The following is a 16,011-nucleotide window of genomic DNA, read 5'->3' on the forward strand; positions in this document are numbered from 1 at the left end:
CAAACATATACAAAGGACATTAAAAACAACAATGAGTTGTTATGCACTACTGTATTCTTTGTGTGGCCTTAACTTCCCTAAGACTATAAAATCTGGTTAATAATAGCATTCACCTTGTAGATTTTATGTGAATATTAATGATAAATTGCATGAAACATATATGTTCAGTGTCTGACACAATTGTGTTCAACAACTGTTGATAGTAAAATTTTTAAAAACCTGGATAGAATAATTGTTTATTAAGAAAGTGGATATGGCCAAAATTGAATGAAGAAGCAGAAAACCCAAATATTCGACCATTACGAAATTAAAAGCACTATCAAACATTACTTCCAAAAGTGGCATTGGGCCTCCTCGTACTTTAAAATGTCCACAAATTATTTGACACCCCTTCCCCCACCACCACTTCAAAATGTAAAGCTTAATTTCCTTCCCATTGTGCATGGTCCAATTTTAGGGAATAGATTCCAACAAATAGAATATGGCAGAAATGACAGTAAATAACTTTAGAGACTAGTTAATCAGAACCATTGCTTCTTTCTTTTTGCTCTCGCTGGTTTCACTTGCTCTGGGCAAAGTAAGCTTTCACATCATGAGGACACCCAAGCAGCCCTGTGGAAGACACAGGTGGAAGAACTGAGGTCTTCTGCCAACAGCCCATGTAAATGAGGCTCTTGGAGAGAATTCTCCAGCCCCAGCCAAGCCTTGAGACACAGAAGCCCTGCCCAACAATTTGTCAGCAACCTCACAAGACCCTGAGCCAAAGCCACCCAGCAAAGCTGATACTCCTGGATTCCAGGACTTCACAAATTATATGAAATAATAATACAAGTTTGTTGTTTAAAGCTGCTAAATTTGGGAGTAATTTGTTACACAGCAATATACGACATATATACCAAATGTTGTTTTTAGAGGCAGGTACTGTGTATTTTTAATTTACAGTGCATATTCCTTGAGCAATGACCCATGTCCAGGTTGACCCTGGGTTGGAAAACTGGCCCAAGCCCTCAAAGTCATTGAATTTTCCTGGGTTTCAGTTTCCTCCAAGAAAATTCTGGGTTCAAAAGTTTATCTTTATAGTTTCCCTTAGCTCTGAACTTCTTTGATTTCATGACTTAAAATTTCCAACTGCAATTATATGCTATGATAAACAGATTTGTGGGTGAGAGAGTAGGACAGATTTAATTGAGAAGTTATAGTCCAACTACAGCTTTGTCAGAGAAAACAATTTACATAAAAAGTTTTCAAGGAGAAGCATGGATGTCTTACTCATCTTTATTTCTCCCTGGGTCCCAGTACCCAGGGCATAGAAGGTATTCACTATTGAAGGTGCCAAATATTTATCTGTGGCTCCTACTATAATACATGTTGGTTGTGGAGTAAAGCCTTCTCAAGTAGGGAAATAATTCTTTCTGGGCACTGAAAGTACAGTGTGTTCTTGCCATAATGTGGGAGCTCCACTCTCATTAGCATTTAAAAGGAAACACGTATTAGCTGAACTACTAAATGTCCTTTATACACTATAATGAGTTTCATTGAAAAGAATCACCAGCTTAGCTAAGGAGAAATTGAAACACTTTGCCATCATTTACAAATTCAGCCCTTCCAGGATGGTATTTTTACAGATATTTTGAATGAAGGAGAGAAGAAAAGTGGTAGAAATCTTGACAAAAGAAATGTAATTAGAGTAATTAAAAAACAGCAATTTTATGCTTTATGAAGATATCTTTGATCTTCTCAGAAGCCAGGGAGGCAGGGGCATTGTTGCCCATGATATTCTCTCTCCACTGTGCCTTGGAACAGGTAACTGGGATGGAACGTGACTGCTTTTGTTAAAAGAAATAGAAAAAAAATGCACAAAACCATAATCAAAAACCCACTGTAATGCAAATCAGTGAGGCATGGACACACTGCAGGAAACACGCAAGTAATGGAATTGTACTTCGTCTTTCTTTCAATATCTCAAGATCACCCTAGACATTTGCCTTATGCATCCAACTCATTAAATTTAAATTAATGCATCATATCAGAATTAAATAAAACCATTAATTAGCATATATTCTCTTCTCTATTTTTTATCTTGGAATGTTAATGGTCAAAATTCATTCACTCATTAATTTATTAATTAATTCAGAAAGAATTTATCTAGCTTCTAAGTTCAAGGCAAAACCAGACGGTAAATTTCCATAAACTTTTCATATAGATCACAATATCCTAAGAGGTTAAACAGTACAAAAATATGTCTGGAGTCACAGAAGGTTAAGATAAATTTAGATGTTATATATGTACACACTTAACCAAAAAGAAGTGTGGTGAGTGTTAAGATTGATGTCGTGGAAGTCACTTACCATATTTGCCCATAACTAACCCTTAAAACCATTAACAGAGACAAAAATACTATGAGTTGTCCAGTTTTTCCTCAATGATGCTATCATAGTTATCTGCATAAGGCAGAAATCTGATTATTATCATTATCTCTATGCCTAAAAGGCTTAACCAATTATTACCCTTATAGGATAGAGTTCTCCCAAGGGGAGCACACTGAGACACTAAAAGGTTCATCTGGACTTACCTCTCCATTTTCATTCTCAGCTGTCTTCCACACGCTTCCCTTCAGTGCTCCCCAACCTATACCAGTGGCCTACCCCTACCTACTTCTCTGAGGCAACCTGGGACCTAGTTCCAGTGTGTTACCTCTTTGTTTCTGAGACTTGTCAAGCTTTTTATTTTTTCCATTTTTATTTTAGATTGAAGGACTACACGTGTACTTTTGTTATATGGTGTATTGCATAATGCTGAAGTTAGGGGTATGGCTGATCCTGTACTCAGGTAGTGAGCATAGTACACAATAGTTGTATTGTCAACTTTTATTCTTTTCCTCCTGCCTTCTAGTAGCTCTTAGTGTCTACTGTTGCCATCTTTATGTCCACGAGTAACCAATGTTTTTCTTCCACTTACAAGTGAGAACATGTGGTATTTGGTTTTCTGTTCCTGTGTTAATTCGCTTAGGAAAATGGCCTCCAGCTGCATCCATGTTGCTGCAAAGGACATGATTTCATTCTTCCTTATGGATGTGTAGTATTCTGTGGTTTATATGTACCACATTTTCTTTATCCAATCCACTGCTGATGGGCACCTAGATTGATTCCATGTCTTTCTTATTATGAATAGTGCTGCAGAACATATGCATGCATGATTTTTCATAGACTAATTCATTTTCCTTTGGATGTATACCCAGTAATGAGCTTGCCAGGTCAAATGGTAGTCCTGTTTTAGGTTCTTTGAAAAATCTCTAAACTGCTTTCCATGGTGACTGAACTAATTTACATTCCCATCAGCAGTGTATGAGTTCTCTTTTCTCCACAGCCTCACTAGCATCTGCTTTTTAAAAATAACAGCCATTCTGACTGGTGTGAGATAATATCTCACTATGGTTTTGATTTGCACTTCTCTGATAATTAGTGATGTTGAGCATTTTCTCATATGTTTGTTGGCCACCTGTATGTCTTCTTTTGAGAAGCGTCTGTTCGTGTGCTTTCCCAATTTTTATGGGGTTATTTGTTTTTTTGCTTGTTTAGTTGTTTAAGTTTCTTATAGATTCTAGTATTAGATCTTTGTCTGATGCATAGTGTGTGAATATTTTCTCCCATTATGTAGGTTGTCTGTTTACTCTGTTGATAGTTGCTTTTGCTCTGCAGAAGCTCTTTGGCTTAATTAGGTCCCACTTGTCAGTTTTCGTTTTTGTTGCAATTGCTTTTGAGGAGTTTTTATAGTTTAAGGTCCTTCATTTAAATCTTTAATACATCTTAAGTTAATTTTTGTATATGGCGAAATGTAGGGGATCCAGTTTCATTCTTCTGCATGTGGCAAGCCAGCTCTCCAGCACCATTTATTGAACAGGGATTCGCTTCCCCATTGCTTATTTTTGTTGCCTTTGTCAAAGACCAGATGGATGCTGGTGTGCAGCTTTATTTCCAGGTTCTATATTCTGTTTTATTGCCCTATGTGTCCATTTTTGTACTGATACAATACTGTTTTGGTTACTGTAGCCTTATAGTATAGTTTCAAATCGGGTAACTTCATGCCTCCAGCTTTGTTCTTTTTGTTTAGGGTTGCTTTCAAACTCTTTCTTAGTTTTATATTTTTGCATACTCTATTCTTTTTGCTTTTATCCTCCATGAAATCTGGGTGACAATATCCTAATTAACTCTACACCCAAACTCCAAAACACCCAACCTAAAAACCAGCTTCCCATGAAAACCTTCCCTCCAGTAAGCAATTCAGTTCTCTGGTTTTCATGACATGTTGTGCATCCCTCTACATTAACATATACCACATGTGGTTGTTTGTGCATGTGAGTGTGTGCATGCATACGCATATATATGTTTGTGTGCAAGTGTATGTCTTCTGCTATATTAGGACCTCCAAAGGACAAGAACCATGTGGTATTTGCCCTTGTCTCCCTGGCTTCCAGCATGGTACTGGCCATGCAATTACTGTAGTTCTTAGAACACAATTAGTCCATGCTTGAATTAAAAAGCTATAAGGTTCTTCAGTCATATCCTGAGATGCTGAGTTATAGCAATATAAGATTTCTACTCTCTACCCTAAGGATGCAGGCAATCTTAGGGAAAGCCATCACAACCATTCACCTAGCAGCTGAGTTTTTCCAGGAAGAAGCATGCAGCCCTCGGTATGAAACTTTTTACTCCAGTATGAACCAGGGACTTTGGTTTTTGATGGCCTCATCCTTGGATTTGCTTTGACAACTTATTGAAATGGTATACCCAGTGATTTGGCCTCAAGTTAAATGGTAAACTCTAATTCCTCCTCTCATCTGTATGCATTTCAGTCTTTAATCAAGTGATCCCCACTCAATTGTAGTCTAAGAGAAAGAACCAGACACATGCATTATGCTCCATGTCAAGTAAAAGTACATTAGATCTAGAGCATGATCCTTAAAACCCAGTCGTTTAATTCAATCGTTCATTTTACAGATGGAAAAAGTGAAGCTCATGTGTGTTAAATTAATTATCTGAGGCCATACTATGAGTACTAGAGGATGGGGGCAAGACCCAGTTTTCTAGACTCTCAGCCAAGTGTCCTTTCCACTATATCTTGCTGCTCCCATATTCCAGATCCTTTATTTGAATTTTCAGAGTCATGCACAGAACATATAATTTGGCTGCTATTGTCTTCTTTTATTGGAAATTTAAATTTGGATTTGCATTGCTGCTTTTCCATTCAATGGCGATAAACACTATAAATATCATCTGGGGGGGAATGGAAATAAAATAAGCATCTGGAAAGAATGTGCTATAATGAAGATGTCATTGCCCATAAATGCTAGACAAAGAATCTGGCTTTTCAAAAGCAAATACATGAAAACATCTATGTCTATCCCAACTTGTATTTGTGTAAAAAATTAAAATGCACTGAAATAGGTAGATTTTCCAAGATAACAGAATCAAATACTATATAAAATAAATGACTAATTATCTGAATTAGCTGAAAGTATAATAAATATGGCCAAACATTCATTTGTTTTTCCTTCCACCCATTCAAGGTTTACTGAATAAACGATGCCCCACAATTGGTACTATCCCATCTACTAACCAAATGATATTTAGTAAGAGGCAAAACAGTTTGAACCACAAAGTAAAATATCTGAGTTGAAATCTGCTACTTATGAGCCTAGAAAAAACTTGAATACATCATTTTTTTTTCTTTACTGTTTCATCTCCTCAACATACAAAAGCACTGTTATTTCTCCTACCTTAAAAATAAAAAGATATTTTCTTTGGTCTCGATTCTTCCTCCAGCAATTACTTCATTTCTCTGCTGCCCTTCAGCAAAACTCCATTGAAGGACTTGTTGATACACGAGGTTTCCAATTTCTTTCCTCTTATTCTCCCTTGAACCCATTCTATTCAGGTTTTCTGCCAACATGGTTCTTATCACTGTTATCGATGATGTTCATTTTCTTCATCTTACTTGAAATTTCAGCAGCATTTGGTATAATTCATCACGCTCCTTGAGACACTCTTCTTTTGACTTCTAGGACGCCATACTTTCCTTTTTCCTAATATCTATTACCTTTCAGGCTCATTTGCTGATTTTGGATTTCTTAACATTGGAGTACCTTAGATTGGTTTTTGGACCTCTTCTCTATCACTGCCTTAGAGATTCCATCCAGTCTCATATTCTCAGTATCATCTCTATATGATACGCAATTATCATCTCTATATGTTAGTCATATGCTGACGACACTCAAAATTATATTTTTCTCCTAGACCTCTCCTCTGAACTCCAGAATTCTACATCCAACTGGCTACACAACAGCTCCACTTGACTAATACACATCCCAAACTTAACAAGTCAACCCTGGGCTCATAATTTTCCCCCCAAACCTGTTACTCTTATAGTCTTCCCTAGTGAATAATGGACACTTCTATTCTTTTAAAATGTATGTACATGCCTGTCCTTAAAGGTCTCAAGTGTTTCCCCACCTCATTTGGGCTCTCCATGACCTGTCTCTTCTCACTGCTCTGCTATTTCTCTCATACTCTCCCTTGTTCGCTCCATACCAGCCACATTGGTTCTCCTGCCCCACGGGGCCTCTGTATCTGTCATTTCCGATTTCTCTACAGCTCTGTCCCAAATGTCCACATGACTCCCTCTTTTACTTTTTTCAAATATCACCTTGCTGAGGCCTTTCCTGGATACCCAATCTAATATTACAAGCCTGCCTTCCCATCATATACTCCTAGCTACCCATCCCTGCTTTATTACTGGCCTTATGTCTTACCATGAGTGCACTGTATACTTTGCTTATTTATTTTGACTGCTATGAAGCTCCTCAACTAGAAATTCTTTTTTTGTTCACTGTTGTATCCCCGGTACTTTGAGCAGTGGCTGGCACAAAGTAGGCTCTCAAAAAAAAATTGTTCAATGCATGAAGGGAATCAGTGATAATAAGAGTTACCTCTTAGGTAGAAAGGTAAGTAGAAAGTAAATGAGATAAGTACTTTGTACATGTTAATGCACAGTAAATGTTAATTATTTACATTTATTTCATATACCCATGTGTATTGTTGGCAATAATTTTTGGTGGCAACTATGTGAAGGGAAGGAGAAATTCTAATTAAAAGGGATGCTATGGAAGTACATGGGTTTGCAAGTTAGCCTCAGGCAAGGTAAATACAGCTGATGGGAACACCCTGGAGTTTGGCCCAGATAACAAGCTCCCAGGCCGGCCTGGGGGATGGGGGTGAGGGAATGTGGGAGGAAATGTGTAGGAGGAAGGCTGGAAATCATCTGAGTGGGTTCATGGGGTCTGTACATAGTCTTCTGGATGGCTCTGGGTGAGACCTCTGGGCTATACTGCTGTGTGCTGATGTCCGTCTTGAGTATCCCTAGCAGTGCTCAGCTCCCAGGGTAAGAGACAGGGCTTACAGTATCTGTCTGTCTCTAGGACTTGATGTGCACACCCTAAAGCAACAAAGAACTCCAAGTCCAGGGAAATGAATTGCTGCATATGTTCATATACTCTTTAATAGGATGCTTCGGTATTCAAAATACAAATCATTATGTTGGGTAACAGCATCATAGTGCCTCTATCATACTGCTTTTTGCCTAACACATAGTGATGTTACATGTGTTTTCATAGGTTGAAGCAAAAATGAAGTTCCTACATCTAAAGGGTCATTATCATGGACGAAACATATCTTAAAATGAAAAAATACAACTTTAAAAAGGCACTCTAATTCTTCAAGCTATAAAGAATGCATAATTCTCTAAAGCCTTTGTATCCAGATATAGCTATTTGATTAATGGGTATAGACAGAGTTGAATAGAACTCTTTTGTAAATCATGTCATCTTTGAATTTTATAACTCAAATGTGATTTACATGGATTTCCCTGAGTTTACTAATTGGCTTCCTACACTCTCATTAAACAGTCCTGGCAACAGAGGCAAAGAAGCTGTGTAAATGCTACCTTCCCATTGACAGTGTGAACGCAACCCGGGATATGTAGAGCAAGATACTGTGTCCTGTAACCATGTAACATCATAGAATACTGCCCAAACCTTTCCCAGTTTCAGAGAGGACACAGTGGCAACGTCTTTAGTACATGCCTCAGCATTTCTCTACAATTTGGAATTCGTTTCTCATGAGAATTTCAACTCTGCTTGTTACACTAGTGCGGAGCCTCTGCTGTGGCTGAGAGCCTCTGATTGCACTCTTTCAAAGTGGGGACCTTAGACTCTTTATACTAGAGTATGGGATGTGCATGTGTATATGCACGCATAGATATGCAAGTATGTATAAATACATACATATGCTGTGTATGTACATATTATAAGAAAAAAAAATAAGCAGAAAATGACAGATCCTGATAGAAAAGAAGTGAGGAAAGGGATGAAAATGAAGTGGAAGGGAATTAGCATTTATTAAGCTTCTGCTACAAGGCCAGGCACCCAAAAAAGAAGGCAGTGTGGGGAACAAAGATGGGGATATGCAGTTACCTAGATGTTAAGGAAATAACTTGTAAAATTATCTTCCTTAAAGGAGAGTGATATAAAAATGAATGCTGGCAACCTGTCAGGGAGGGCTTGTCAAGCCATTCAGAGGGAGAACAGAAGGCTATGGGCACTGATTTTGGCTTTGTCTCCCCTAGATGCTGGGCTGCTGTCTTGCCATGAGATGAGTTATCTTTGAAGTTCTGCTGAGCAGTCTAGATAGAACGACTTAAAAGTGCAAGTCCCTAAACAGGGTTCAGCTTCCCAGCATACAAATATGCTCAGAGAACCAAAAGAGGTTAGGAAAAAAACAGCCCAAGACATTTCCCTTTAAGCCCTAGGAAAAGCTAGTAGTATTCAAAATTAAAGGGATTCTGAAAGACTATATGTTGGAGGTTTCTGGATATTGGTATCAGTTTTTTGTTTAGGGGGCTTTTTTCTTTTGTTTCACTCAGGGGGTCTCAAGATTTCTGTAATTGCATCTTGTGATTCCTCTGAGGAATTTGAGGTGATGGGCAGAGGGGAAGGGTGACCTTGCAGAGTCCCTGGGCAGGTAGAGGTAGAGTCAAGCTTGGAATGCAACAAAGACAGAGGGATGAAAGTGATAGCTCATTCTGGAGAGCTTCAAAGTAAGCCCTCAGGAAATCCTGTTTAGGAATTTCTGGCCAATTACAGGTTTTGCTTTGGTTGCTTTTGCTTTCTCTACTCCCACTGCCCTAATATCACATCAGATGTCTTCAGCATCACCATGTTTATTACAAGAGACCTCTCTACCTCCACTTGCATTTTGGGCTAGATTGCATCATTCAGTCCAATTCTCCATCATTGCCTATGTCCACATTCTTTGCCACATAACTTTGCAGTGCTCTCCCACTGTGGTCAGGGATTGGCTTGGCCTCTGTACTCTGGACTATGCCATATAATTTTCCTTGGCCAATGAGATATTTAGAAGATATGATACAAGCACAGTATGGAAATGGACCTTCTTCAACACTGGGGCTTGCTTTTCTATCAGGAGAAGAATGACAAACATGTGGCACTAGCAAAGCCTACCAGTCAAGCCTACTTTAGAATAGAGCCCCCAACAAACCAACAGACATATACATAAGCTTAGCTGGTATGAGCAGATGCACCCAGTCCAACCCCGATCAAAATGGCTAAAGCTTGCAGGTGTGTGATCAATAAATGATTACTGTTGGATGACCCTAGGGTTTTGTGGTTGTTACACAGCAAAAGCTAACTGATACAAGTGCTGTTTGGTCCATGTTCTTCATGTCTGCCAGAGTCATATTCCTAAAATGGAACTACAATGATCTTAAAATTATTTTGCCTAGGACCCTTCAATGACTTCTTGTTATGGGCTGAACTGTGTTCCTCCAAAATTCATATGTTGAAGTCCTAAACCCCAGTAGCTCAAAATGTGACTGTATTTGGAAATGGAGTCATTGAAAATGTAATCAGCTAAGATGAGGTCATACCAGAGTATGGTAGGCCCCTAACTCAATATGACCTGTGTCCTTATAAAAGAGGAAATTTTGTGGTAGACACGCATGAAGGGAGAATGCTATGTGAACACGAAGGCAGAGATTGGGGTGGATTTGTCTAGAAGCCAAAGAACATTAAAGATTCCAGAAATCTTCTAGAGGCTGAGAGAGAGAGAGAGAGAGAGAGAGAGAGAGAGAGAGAGAGAGAGAGAACAGATTCTCCTCCACAGCCCTCAAAAGGAGTTATCCTGCCGATACCTTGATCTCAGACTCTGGTCTCTAGAACTGCGAGACAATACATTCCTGTTATGTAAGCCACTCCCCATTACTTATAGGTTATAGTCTAAAGTCCTTCGCAAGATACATAAGTCCTTTCATGAGTTTGTCTCTGATTTCACTGTATCCCACTTGCTTCAGCCTTGCCCCATTCACAAGCCATGCTGAACTATTTACAGAGCTTCCACTGGCTGCTCAAGAGACATTGTCCATGCTGATCCCTTGGCCTCAAATGCCCTTGTGGCTACCTTCTACCTTCTAGTAGACCCCAGATCTTTACCTAGGTAACTTCTATTTATATTTCAAGCTCCAGGTTGGGCATCATCTCTGGAAACTTTCTCCTGACTTTCTCAATCCTAACTGTAGGGTGATGTCCTACTAAAGCTCCTTATGGACACTATAGAGATATTTCTATGACAGCAGTTATAAAACTGTGGCAAGTTGTTAGCTACACATCTGTGTCCTCATCAACAGTCTTGATAATGAACCTCTTGAAGCCAGGGTCATAAACTGTCTGTTCTTGTATTCCTAGTAGCTAGCATGGTGCTTGGCACAGAGTGGCTGTGCAGCAAATGTCTGTGGAAAGACTATGTGTGTGTTTATGTGGAAATATCCAAACAGATGTGTTCTTGGCATAGGGAGATATATTCTGCTTGTGTGACAACTGGCATTTGAGTTTGCTTGGCATCAAAAGCACCCAGTTAAAGACCAAACCTCACTTCTTTCTTTTTCTTCATTTCCTTCTTTCTCTATAACTACCCAATTTCACATGCTTTATAATGCTTTTAGATGTAAGTGACTGTGAATTATTATCAACTGTATGCCTTTCATCTTTAAGACTGACAGTCTAAGTTCAACATCTCTCAGGAGGGAGAACTATTATAACTATATTTTTGCTTACCAAGAGAATTGTTAATGGTTATCCTGGAGGGAAAAAAAATCTATAAATATCAAACTCGTAAAGAAGCCTTAAGCTTACATTCTTCCTTTACTAATGAAATTCTTTCTGACGATACTGCCAGAATTGCTACGTAACCATTTCACTGAGAAAAGAGACCGAGTCTGTAGTAAATTTTTTCTTTTACCTGTTTAGTTCTTATTTTGGAATCCGAAGACAGATTGTTGTAGGTATAATGTGCTTGTGTGACTCCACAGAAGAGAACAGCAACTATTCCTGAAATTAAAAAACAGATCAGTCAAAACCAATTCTATTTTCCATCCAAGTCAAAGGGTAGGGCTATTCCCACTGGAAAATAGACTTGGTGTCAGTAGAGTTAAAACTGCTAGTAGTTACCATGATAATGAAACCTAGGTAAATCTTGCTACTTGCTTTAAACAGGGTTTAAACAGGGTCTTGAAGGATTAAACCTAAAGAAAAACATTAAGAAGTAGATTCTTCCTGGAGATAAACGGGTCCCTGTTCATGAGCTAGAAAAATTTTATTTGAAAACATGAACAAAAGACTGCATAGTCAACCCTGGGTTTTTCATAGCCAGTGCCAACTACTTTGCTGGATTTTATACTAAATACTGGCTTATTTTCTGAAAGATATTTGCTTTCCACTGTATAATTTGGGTAGCCTGAAGAGGTTCCTGTCATACCATAATTTAGTATTAAAAGTGACGAGTGACAAACCTAAGACATCTACAAGGGTTTTGCTGCCCCTGCCAATGCTCCTACTTGCCAAGCAAGAGAGAGGAGACCTTGTTTGTTCCTGTGCCTCTTTGGAAAGGCTAGGTGCTCTGTCCTGCTGCCGAACTTACCCAAGGCATTCACTCCTTGAAAGTAAACTGGTCTGTTCTTGTGTGATTCCTACCAACAGTGAACCTTTAGTTGCTTCTTGGCATCTGCAGGGTTTATTCCTTAAACCATATATCAGCTTTAAATGTGACATGAAGTCACACATACACTAGATGCTTTCTGGAGACAGAGGAATAGCGACCCTGAGACCGATGTGCTATCTGTCCCCGGGCTCTGTTATTCTCTGTGTTATTGTCCCTGGGCTGGAGTGGGGAAGCAGTGGGAGTTGGCACTGTACTTTGGATTAAAGATTAGCTCAATTATGGGAAATTGGGCATAGAGGAGGGCTTTGGGAAAAATGCAAGATATAAGTGTTCTTCGACTCAGACCAAGGGGATTGAACTGAATTTTAAGCAGCAAAATCTTTCCAACTAAAAGCACTCATAAATTAAATGCTGATGATTCTTAAGAATATGGAGATATGTGAACTGAATACTGACATTTCAAGTGAATCTGCAACAAAGAATTTTAAAGAACTGAGCTTTTAAAAAAATACGTAGACCGTATGCTTCCACTTACATGTTGGTTATTTTTCAGGTGAGCACTGGATAAAACATTGCTAACACATATTTACATAAGTGTGTAGAATCTACATGACTTATTGCCTTTTAACATTATGCTTCAAAATTTTAGACAAAAGAATAAAACAAGTAGGAAATTTTACCATGAAATATCTATTCAGTGGGCAATTCAACAGATTTTTTTGGTAACTTCTCAGTTTCTTAGCATCTCTTCAGAAATTCTAAGGCAAAAATGCTTACAAAATATTTTACTCATCATAGAATTTCTATTTTAAAAAGCAACAAATACCAGGGGAACTTTCAGTACGCTGAAGCCCTAAGTACTTCAAAGCACAAGGAGGATTACCCTGTATACTATTTTGGCATAAATCATTTCTCTTTATTTATTTAAAAATGTGACCTATGTCTGTCTAGTGTGTAGTCTATTAGGGGTTTTTCTGGGTGAGGTTTTGCTGATCTGTTCCCTGTTGTGGAACTGTTTTGACTAGATACTGATCTGTAGAGAAGTAGTGAATAAAAGGGCAGGTGTGTCTGTGTATGGATAGCAAATAAATTCATTGTAAGAACAAGAATAGGTAACAAAGAAGTGTTATAAAGGATAAGGAAGGGACTAAGATTGTCTGAATACCTACTGTGGGCCAAGAACAGTGCTTGTTTCATTTACATCTTCTTGTTTACTGCTGTGAGTTACTATCTCACAACAGGCTCACAATGATGAAGCAGTCTCTCTCACTGCTGCCTTCTTTTTAGTAACAGCATCCATTCTTTCTGTTGCCCAGGGGGAAACTTCGGGAACACCCTAAGTGCACCTCTCACTGCAAATCAGCAATTTTGTTTACTTGTCCTCCAAAATACACCTTGAACCCAAACACTTCTCAACATCTCCATTCCTAGCATCCTTTTCCAAGCCACCATAACTTTTGGCCTGGATTACAACAATAGCTTCCTAACTGGTCTCCCTGCCTCCCATGGTAGCCCCTAGCACCCTAGCAATAATGCTTCTTGAAAAACTAGTCAGACCATGTCAGGCCTTTGCTCAAAACTTTGTAATGGATTCCTGTGGCTTAAAAGGTACTGCAAGATCTGTTCCTGCCCCTTCCCCACTCCCCACAATTTGCTGACCTCTTCTCTGACCACTCCCCTCCCTCCGCCTTACCTTTCAATATCCTCTCTAAATGTGTTCTGCCAGGGACCCTTGTACTTCCTTCCAGGTCCTACTGTTTGGAAAGCTCTGCAGATATCCACATGGCTCCCTCCTTCCTTCAAATGTCTGTTTAGATGTTACATGAACAGACAGGTCTTCTTCATCCACTCTGTACAAATTGTTCACTCTCATCATTCTCTACTTGCTTTATTTTTTTCCTGTATTATATACTGCTACTTGATATTTTATATATTTACGTGTTTACTTTCTGCCTTCCTGTATGATATGGTTTGGCTGTGTCCCCACCCAAATCTCGTCTTGAATTGCAGTTCTCATAATTCCCACATGTTGTGGGAGGGACCTGGTGGGAGATAACTGAATCATGGGGGCAGCTCCCCCATACTGTTCTCTTGGTAGTGAATACGTCTCACGAGATCTGATGATTTTATAACGGGTTTCCCCTTTCACTTGGCTCTTGTTTCTCTCTTGTCTACTGCCATGTAAGGTGTGCCTTTCACCTTCCACCGTGATTGTGAGGCCTCCCCAGCTACGTGGAACTGTGAGTCCATTAAACCTCTTTTTCTTTATAAATATTCCAGTCTTGAATATGTCTTTATCAGCAGCATGAAAACAGACGAATACACTGTAACTCAAGGCAAAGCTCATTGAAGGCAGAGGGATTCCTAACGCTTAGAGCAGTACCAGGCACATGGTAGGCACTCCGTATTTGTTGAATAAATACAAATACATATTCAACATTTATTTGTTGAATAAATAAGTGAACATTCCCATCTCTATTGAACAAGTAAGACACTAAAGTAATTTACTCAAGGTCACCTCTAAAGTGACAGAGCTGAGATCAAATAGTCCATAGACTCCCTGTGCTTTTCTGCCTATATTAGACCATCTGTGAATGTTTTAAGGTGATCTTAAGCCATCTAAAAAATATCATTTCTGATATCCCAGGAACCAGCCAGAGATTTTATGAAAAAGATTACATATCTGAACTAACTGGGCTTATCATTGGAGAATATTTTCCCTAGTGGCTGCATTGGTTATCATTTCCTTGCCTCCAGTAGAAAACTAACAGGCAATGTTGTTGCTAAATACCTTTTGAGTCTTGTATGGATGGATATGTCATATAAACAACAAATAATGGAGAATGAACCTGTATGACCAGAGGCTTGGTGTTGTAATGAAAATAAAACAACAAAATTGATCTGACCCTTAGTATTAGCATACACAATCATAATTCCATAGCTTAGTAATTAATTCACACAAATTACTGTAATTAGTATGACTCTTACAAGCCAAACACATTTTGAAAATGTCTCATCTAAATACATCTATTATCTATAAAATTCTCCACCACTGAAACAAATTCAAAATTGACTGTTTTCTACCTTATGAAAGAACATTTTAATTGTCACTATGATTTTACATACTCATGCTTGTGAGCCCTAGTTGTGCTGCTGTTATGTGAGGTCCTAAATAGTTCTCTTAAATTCTATGAACCTCAGATTCTTGTGTGTAAGAAAGAGGGTGAGGGGGACCCTCAAGGGACCCAGAAATGCTTTTTGTGCCAGTCATCAAACTAGTGTCCCAGCTCCAAATCCATCCATCTTTACTGGCTCCGTGATCCTGGCACTGGGGCCTACAAACCATGCTTCCCTTTGCCAGTGCTGTTGGATCCTGCCAGTATGAAGTGCCAGAGGATGACTGGAACCCAGTGGAGGAGAGAAGGGCTTGCTCCTTCCTATTTGCCTGCTCTTCCTCTTAGCTTCATCTCAGCAATGACACACCCCAGAGAGGGTAGCCAGGCAGTGTCCTTAGAATTCTGGATCCTAGCCCAGTGGTTCCCTCTTAGGAGCTTCTAGATTCATTTCCCTTTGCTCCTCCTACTCCTAGGGTTCACAATTGCTTCCTGTAAGTATTACCACTCTGATACCTTTGTGCACACTTTGTACCTTTTGAGATCTCCACCAGCTCTCTACCCAATTTCCTGAATTAAACTCTGTCAATAGCCAGATTGTTTTTTTTTTTTTTTTTTCCTGAGTGAATCCTGGCTGATATTCTCTTGTGGGTATCTTCTCTTTCTAAACTTTGATAATTCTTGGAAACCACAGTTTTCCATTTGAAAATAAAATCCAACTCGTATCTTCCCTGTCATAACTGAAACAATGAGGAACACTAGGGGCAGGCAAGACCCTGTGTGGTCCAAGAGAACTGGGACTCATCCTCTTTTTAATCCTACCCATGGTTGGA

General features: G+C 39.0%; 1 protein-coding gene across 1 annotated transcript in view; it reads right to left on the reverse strand.

Annotated features, from left to right (window-relative positions):
• Nucleotides 1-16,011, reverse strand: part of LOC105470011 (solute carrier family 9 member A9) — a 593,531-nt gene that overhangs the window by 274,685 nt on the left and 302,835 nt on the right. Inside the window, exon 9 of the mRNA XM_011721703.2 lies at nucleotides 11,367-11,455. Coding sequence (XP_011720005.2) covers nucleotides 11,367-11,455 — 89 coding nt within the window. The remainder of the gene's footprint in view (nucleotides 1-11,366; nucleotides 11,456-16,011) is intronic.

This window comes from Macaca nemestrina, chromosome 2, assembly GCF_043159975.1.
Source record: "Macaca nemestrina isolate mMacNem1 chromosome 2, mMacNem.hap1, whole genome shotgun sequence".
Lineage (NCBI taxonomy): Eukaryota > Metazoa > Chordata > Mammalia > Primates > Cercopithecidae > Macaca > Macaca nemestrina.